Below are 8,459 nucleotides of genomic sequence, written 5' to 3'. Positions count from 1 at the left end.
TTAATAGCGTCTGTATTTCAGGGAGAGAAGTTTCTGGTAAAGCAGCTCGAGAATGAGAATACCTACAGCTAGAACCAAACCATAAGCGAAAACCAACAAAGCTGGGTAGAAATCCTGTAAGCGCACACTGTTAAATCCTTCAACGTTTCCGTGGCATTTTGGTTTCTGAACAATCCAGTATTTGTACTCTCTGTCGGATATCCCTGACTCCTTTAACCAACGGGCTCTGAAACATCACATAACGATCACTTTTAAATATAGTTGTGCTGTAAGAAGTTGTTAGTCATGTTTAATTAACTGAATTAGGCACAGCTCCAAGAAGAAATATTTGGAAGTGGATGTGAAAGTGAAACTCCACCCATTCATATCCTCGGCATTAGATGCAAGAGAATAACTAGCTCAATGCTCCAATAGTGTTAACCTCCCCCCATTCTGTCGTATCATACTCGACGCTGTGTGATTTAATTGATTGATCGATAGCTTTGAAATAACTGAATAACATAAAAGAAACAGAATTTGTACCGGAAACATGTAATTAATTCATCATCAGTTCAACCATGTCGAATCTACTCCAAAGATTATGTAATATTAATGATAAAGATGACAAAGAAACTGACGATTTGGACAGATGTTAACGAAGAAAGCAGTCTTCTGGGATGTGGTGCCGTGTAGATGTGTTAACCGACGTTTCGGAGGAAAATATCGCCCCCATCTTCTTTTTTCTTCTACCCTGAATATGGAGGCAATACGTTCCTCCGAAATGTCGATTAACAGAACATCTACACACGCCACATCACAGAAGACTACATTCTTCATAGTCACCGCCGTGAAAACCTCAAATATTACAGGTGTTAACAAGTTTCTTACAGTTTATATTCTAACAATTTACCAGAGAGTAGGCAAACCAGAAATTGCTTAATGCCGCAGGATATACATTTACAGTCTACTATGCTAATCTGTTAATATCTTCATGCAATGCGCTGAGTCCTCAAGACGAACTTCTATCAGTGTGCCCATGTCGGTATATCTGTTACTGGTGAAGCTGGGAAAGTATTTCCTGAAGAAGCAGAGATTAAGGATGTATTTTGAATTCACCTGATTGTAGATATGCTGCTGTAGTGAAGATAAGAACAAAATTTGGGTTCCACGGAAGACGGGGAGCTTACTGTCTAGATGAGCACTCTGTTCCTTGATGAAGGTGAAGAAGTATTGCCTACCACGTAGGAGCATCCTTGAATCAAAATTTTTATATCTGTATCCTATTCAGTATCAGTGACAGAACAAATCAACTTACCGTTGTCTGATGTGTTCTTTAAATGGGCTACCCTTTTTCACAGCCAGAGCTAACTGAACTGTTGAGAACATTTTGATGTCTTTGAGTCTGCATTTCTCATACTCGTCGTAAGTCTCGCTGATGATTTTGAAAGCATCGGCGTCGCCGTGATAGGCGTACAGTCCCTTTCGCATCTTCGCAACACCGACCGCTGACTTGGTGAAAGCTTCATGGTGTGGCTGGGTGAAGAGATGCTTGAAGTAGAGATCCTTGATTTCAGTGTCTGTTGTTTCCTGTGAAAGTAAGAATTATATTTCTTAATTATAATTAAAATGGTTGTTTCTGATGGATTCTAAGAGACGTAATTTGAAGAAATAGTTCACAAATCATTTTGATTTTACATGCAAAATTCGTAGAGTGACATGTTACAGATATATCTATAAATTCTCTGTGAGATGTTCTTGGGTACTTGATTACATAATCTGTGTTAAGTGTAAATATATTAATCTGTAGTTACTTCCCACTCTTTCATCTGAGCTCACATAGGAAGACACAGTTTCGATCCTAAACAAATCAAAACGTAAATCTGTAATTTTATTCATGTTAAGCTTTGGCATTTTAGTATAAAAATAATAAGATAGAATAAAACACTGTCTCTGGAAGGAGAAAATTAATGCTCTTGGTCATTTTCAACTTATTCAGCAAGTACAATATATAATATATATTTTTTTTTCATTGGTACTACAGCCCTCATTTGGGCCTAGGCCTACCTCCATGAAACTCTCCGTTTCACTTCGATTTACTAGATCTTAGACATACGTTAGGACTACTTGGGCGGGTGATCAGCTCTTCGCAAAGTCTATGATATATATATATAATATAATATGGTATCGCGGGACCAATTACCTCTAAATATTGAACATTTACTTTCACTCACATTGTGGTATTCATATCTCTAGCTATAACTGCTTGACTCGAAATTTTTCTCTTATACGGATAAGATTTGTATAAATCGCCATTCAGATAGGCAGTAGGACGCCTTAAATATAGCCTCAGACCACAGAAGGCCTTACGGACAAAGAGAAATATAAGCCATTCCGTTGTTCGAGCCATCCAACCGGTGCGGCCACAGGAGCAAGCTCACGTAACCTCACTCTCTCTAATATTTACAACAACTGAAGGATCCGACAGAGATTAATTCAGTGGGGAATTACCGAACAGGGTGGTGCAGAAGTAACGCTCTAAATTTGTAACTGGAAATATTCGGTTTCAATGTCGATCTAAACATCGACATTCTGACTGAGGTTCTTCGTTTTTTCTCAGTCCCTCCAAGCAAACTCCGGGATAGTACCTCGATCAGGCGGCAACTGTTGTCTTCTAAATTCGTTTCAATTAATAATCCATCATTCAACCTAACATTCAACAGTAGATAGCACAGAAAATGACATCGTTGTAAAATAAAATACAAATGGGGAGTGACGTCACATAACGAAGAACGTCATCATTTGTCCAGTATTTAACTTGGTATTATCAGCAGTGGAATAAATGAGGTTATGGTGGACCGTAAGTATAATTCCGTCTGGGAAGACAAATGCACGAGTATTTTGATGTGAAAGTCTTGTGACAAACTACAACTTCGAAGAACTCATTAGGAGATGGGAAAGTACTATTAAACTCTATCTTAAAAGAAAAGTTAAGATTCGACTCTAAGCTCCTCCTACTCACGATCTAGTCACAACATACACAATTGAAAAGAAAGAAGAATATTTTCAAGGAGCTTTTCTAAATAAGAATTTTTCTTGAAGCTAACTATAGAGAGACTACTGTTGGCAGATCTACCCACCGGCAGAATTAGTGCTACCTACAAGCAGCGCATGCGCACTCGTATACTCACCCAGAAGTGTTAGAATTTTATCTTATGCACAGACAAAAGGAGTGTCTCGAGGCTGTAGCCTATAGTTTGAATTCATTGCATCATCGTTAAATAAACTGAAGTATTGATCATCACCGAATTTAAGGACAGGTTTTGATACAATTACTTGTATTCAACTTTCGGATTCTACTATCAGAGATTTACTGTGTTTCTTTGATAAGTCAGTTAGTTGTTTAGTTAGATAATACTGCAAAAGGGATTGGAGGTGGATGAAACTTGTTCAGTACGTAATGCAAAAATGAGCTTTGGTATTAACAATGCTCAACCTTCGGATTCATCTTCCAGAAAGTTATTTACACGACTGGTAGCTTGGTTATTTCGTTTGTTGGTTGTTTCTTTCGTTAGTTACAGAGGCGTATGAGAAGAAGTAGCAGAACTTACATTAACATAGTTCATGTTGGTGACTACATCGTTCATAGAAAGTGTGTACGGACTGTTCATGAGGTCCTTTAAACTGTTAATTGCTGTGCTGGTTGTCTGCAATAAGGACACTATGATGGCCGAGTAGGATGTAGTGAGGAACAGAGACAACATCAGCAGAGACAGGAATATAATCCTAGAAGACAGACTCCGAGGATCACGAGTAGATCCTGCAAGAGAAATAAAATGGATATTCTAATGAGCCAATCACTTCTAAAAATGTACAAAATGAATCCGTTCTTTGAGATTCTGTGTAGGACTCCTCTGCGTTGATGCAGATGTCCGTTTATTGGAGAAACAAATTTATTTTGTAAAGATAGCAGCACTGCAGATATTACAGTGCTCAGCCAGACAGTATCCGCCCTTGAAGTTCCTTAAATGTTAATAACATCGGGGCACGCGGTAGCGTAGTTTGTTGAGGCACTATGCTACAAACCGGAAGGTCGCGCGATCGAGTCCCAATGAGGTCAGTAGATTTTTCAATTGACTTAACTCTTACAGCCCCACTATGGCCCCGGGGTTGACTCAGCCTCAAACAGAAATGAGTACCATGAATTTTTCTGGGGAGTAGAGGGCGGCCGGCGCCTAAGCCTGGCAAATTTACCACCATCTATAAGCCGACTTTCTGGAAGATGTGGGAGACTCAACATCTCACATCCCTACGGGCCTTCACGGTCTGTCACAGGTACAGTTTTATCTTTACGTTTTATTAACAACTTCGAAATAAGTGTCAGAGTACTGAGATGTGTATTTCGTGTCATGCAACGTCATTTTTTTTATGACTGATCATCTTTGAGAAATGACATAAACCCAATTCATGTTTCATAAGGAAGCAAGGACCATAGTTGGTCGATACGCACCAAAATTGGATGTTCACCCTAAAATTACGATGTAGAGTCCCAGTGCAAAATGAGAGCAAATTTCGACATGTACTTTCGGAAATGAAGCTTAGAGACAGACAACGGGTAGAAAGACGCCCTCTCGCTATTATGTGATATATTTGTGCATATTATAAAGGAATGCATGACTATATTTAACAAATTCGATCCCTACTGCGAAGCAAATACACCCAACATCCGTTAACAGGAATGAGGTAACCATAATCATTTAGGAAAGTAGTTGTAGTATAATAAAATTCAGTAAGCAGTTGAAGTCCATTTGTCATACAAGTTCTGAGGATACTCGCATTTAATATGATTTCTTGTTCGAGCCTCAGTCAGAAGCAAGCTATTCTGACTGCGATTTTTCGTGATTTTCCTAAGAAGATTAAGAAAATGGTGAGATATCTGAAACTGGGCAGGATTTCAAATTCAAAATTCGTATAATATAGTACATCCATTCGACGTTAGGTAATTTCTGCAGCTGAAATAGAAATGAATGTTAACACAACGGGAATTTTTCCGTGATACTGAAGGTCATCCGGGATAGCGTAGCCGGTAAAGCGACAAGCTACGGGTTGGATGACCGAGGGGTCGAGTTCGAGTCCTGGTAGAGTAAAGAATTTTCTGTTCTCCACGTCGTCCAGACGGGCTCTGGGGCTCTCACAGCCTCCTTTCCAATGGGTACCGGGGGCTCTTCCCACAGGGGTAAAGTGACAGGGGCGTGAAGCTGACCACTCACTTCCAACTAGTGCCGAGGTAAAGAAAATGCGGATGTTCATCCACTCCCCCATACACTTTCATGTCGTAGTGTTTAATTAGTTAAGCTCAGGAACAACTTTACCTTTTACTGAATAAGAAAACCACGTCGGAGGACAAACCTTCTTGGCAGATGATTCCAATAATAGTGAAGAAGGAGTCAGTCAATGACAATGGACGTGTTGCTTCTGAGTCGTCAATTCCACTTTCTGTTCTCTGAGTAACGTAGAGGGCATAAGAAAAGACAATCATCGTTACGAGGTATGTGACCCACACAGCACGACTGAAGGGGAGTGTATATATGTTGGAGACGTCGGAGAGAGACGGCTTCAGGAACAGAAATGTGCCCCTGTAACAGACGTTCCCAGAATGTCCCAAATATACATGTAGCATCAGGCTCGAATTTTAATCAGGCGCTTAGTAAATAAATTAATAAGAAATTGTATGCGAAAGTTGTTACTTTTTCCTGGTATTAATATGATTGTATTAGCACTATTTGACGCTGGATCTTGTATACTTCATGTGGGTACAAATTTGAAGGACATTTATAGAACGTGAATTAAATTAATATGGTAATTACGCAAAGAAATTTTGGTGTAATGACAACTGATGTCATCGTAATTTTGCAAGTACAATATACTATGAGTATGTGTATAAAGACATATTACGAATACTATTGGCTTTATGATGCTTGACGTTCTCGCGGCGGTGAATATTAAGATTAAATTCTTATGGAATCTGACGCTGTATAATTCTGAAAATAGATGATAACATTTCGGAGGAACCTTCTGCCTTACAGATGATGGTAGCAGGTTCATTCGAAGAGCTGGTATGTTTCTACCAAACTATACGGCATCACATCTCACAAGAAATTAATCTTAATCTCTGAACGAAACATCAATGATATTAAAACAGACATGGTATAAGCTTTTCAAACTCTAAAATATAACTACATAGTGAAATGGATTTTTAATACTTATTCAGTAATCGATTAACTAGTTGACTTAATGAACAACTTACTAGTCAACGACAAATCAGCAACTAACTTCATAATACAGAGTAATCTTTGAACAAATGATGGCCAAATAATTCCCCAAACCCATACGATCATTATCCTGCTCACATGAGTCATATTTTGGAATTGCCGCTGCCAGAATCATCCTTCAAAACAATTTATTTCTCACGCTAAAATATTTGCTTCTTATTAATTGTTATCTCATGGCTGCATTTCAAATGCAGACTCTGTGAAATTTCATCTGTGACTGGTAGGGATAATTAATGGTGAGCATTTGGAAGGACTTTCCTATAGAGGTGTTATTCTGCCATTGTTCTGGTATACAACACCCGCTTGAATTGCACTCACTCATAGCACACTGTCTCCCCTGCGTAATCAACAATATCCATACGCGCTGTCTTGTGCAAAAGGCCGACAGAGGACACCTCAATCTCTCCGCGTTGTAGCAAACCAATCACTCCATCGTAATTCGTCGTGTTGTTGACTGGGAATCCCCACGAATTCATCGGGGTCACGTTCGTTCTGGAAATTAATATGTTAAGCGTAAGAAGGTAAGAGTATAAGAAAGTAGTTCAGTTTGTAACACATGAGTTCGTACATTTTCCAAATTAGTGCCTTTCGTTTTGTTACAAGTTTATCTCAGTGGCCTTTATATGCATTTTATTAAGATAAGACATAAATTTGGCGGCGTGAATAAACACTGCATCACGTGATGGGGAGTGAATATACCTACACTTACACGCATATTAACCTGGGCACTGGGTGAAGCTGAATTATATTTTCAGACACAACTGTTTTACTGCAAAGAAATTTTCGTTAATGTAAACTAACGACAACAGAATTACTCAACTGTGAAAAATCAAAAAATTACTTTGTTTCTTTAGACCTAATATGTTATACAAATTGAACACCAGCAGGTCAAAATTCCTTTATTGTACGGAAGTTAATTGAAATTTGTTAGTTTCGAAGGACGCAACGACAGACATACAGACACCATCCATGTATTATATCTTTTTTTTTTTACTTTGTGTAAATAATATACATAAATGAAAGTTGATATGTTTATGTCAGCAGCATAATTATGCTGTTCGTACGGTTCTCAATAGTGCTTTTTAAATTTCTTACAATTGGAAGAATGGAAGTGAAAGTAAATTTATCCCCTTGTCAAAGTAAGGGACAATGCAGACACCGTGAGGATGTGGAAGTGAGGAGTCATGCATGCTATGCCTTGACACTAGGCTTGTGAGTGTTCATTTTCACACTCCGGCTGCTTTACTCCTTTCCCCGTAAGAGAAGTTCTCTGTTACAAAGAATGATGACTAGAGCGCTAACGCTTCTGGTTCATATCCGGAGGTTCCTTGCTAGGACACTGAAGATCTTGAGAGGTTGGCACGGTTTTCTTCAGTTTCACTAAAAAAATGTCGAGATAGCACCTAAAATAGGCTAAGATATCTTCCTTCCGTTGTTTTCGAATTATTTTTTTTATTAAGCATTCTCCCATTCGACCCTGTATGGGCCCTAGCATGATCTAGAGACGGTGTAGTTAAATAAACTGTATAAGAAGAAACTAGATACTGCAGCATAGGAGGCCGGATATGTCCCAGAACTGTTTTCGTAGCAATACCCATACTAAGAATTGAATACCGGTCACTTCGAAAGTATTTTATTGGGCTTACTGATTTATCCCGGCTCATAGAATACAATAAATAAATGCGGCGCCATCATCGCCTTCACGGATGTCTGGGAAAGTTCCAGCATTCGGAGTTTCGGTGTCATGTGATTTATTTAGAAGCGATATAAAGCAATGTGCATTCCGATGCGTCAAGATGGCTGAATCAGAGAAGCAAATGGCCGCAGGCAGGGCGGCCGGGAGCGCTTCCGGCTGAAGAGAGTCAGGCTGGCTGCGCTGCCCATTCAATTGGCATTTCAAATGGATTGAACTGGCCGTAGCGTAAATATGGTCACTCACCTCCACCTAGCTCTCATGTATGGACTTCTTCCAGATCCCCCCCCCCACATTGCTTCTTTATGGAATGGCGATTTGTCACGGGGACAACTTCACTCTGGGTCACTGTACAAAGCCGTAATTTACTTATATTTCAATATTACCTGAAATTCAGCATTCTGGAGACATGTTCCACAAGAACATAATGGAATTTGGTCAGAGAGTTGATGTGCTTA

At 39.2% G+C, this 8,459-nt stretch overlaps 1 protein-coding gene across 1 annotated transcript; it reads right to left on the bottom strand.

Annotated features, from left to right (window-relative positions):
* Nucleotides 1–8,459, bottom strand: LOC117282990 (glutamate receptor 4-like). Its single transcript, XM_033754945.1, has 6 exons — nucleotides 8,388–8,459; nucleotides 6,627–6,800; nucleotides 5,386–5,612; nucleotides 3,588–3,796; nucleotides 1,295–1,566; nucleotides 1–226 (listed from the first exon to the last, which is right to left on the bottom strand). Exons 1-6 carry the CDS (start codon nucleotides 8,399–8,401, stop codon nucleotides 1–3), a joined length of 1,122 nt encoding a protein of 373 aa, XP_033610836.1. The 5' UTR covers nucleotides 8,402–8,459.

Source organism: Cryptotermes secundus, unplaced genomic scaffold (assembly GCF_002891405.2).
Source record: "Cryptotermes secundus unplaced genomic scaffold, Csec_1.0 scaffold120, whole genome shotgun sequence".
In the NCBI taxonomy this organism is placed as follows: Eukaryota; Metazoa; Arthropoda; class Insecta; order Blattodea; family Kalotermitidae; genus Cryptotermes; species Cryptotermes secundus.
The sequence above is the reverse complement of the archived record's forward strand: the minus strand, read 5'-3'. Positions and strand labels throughout refer to the sequence as shown.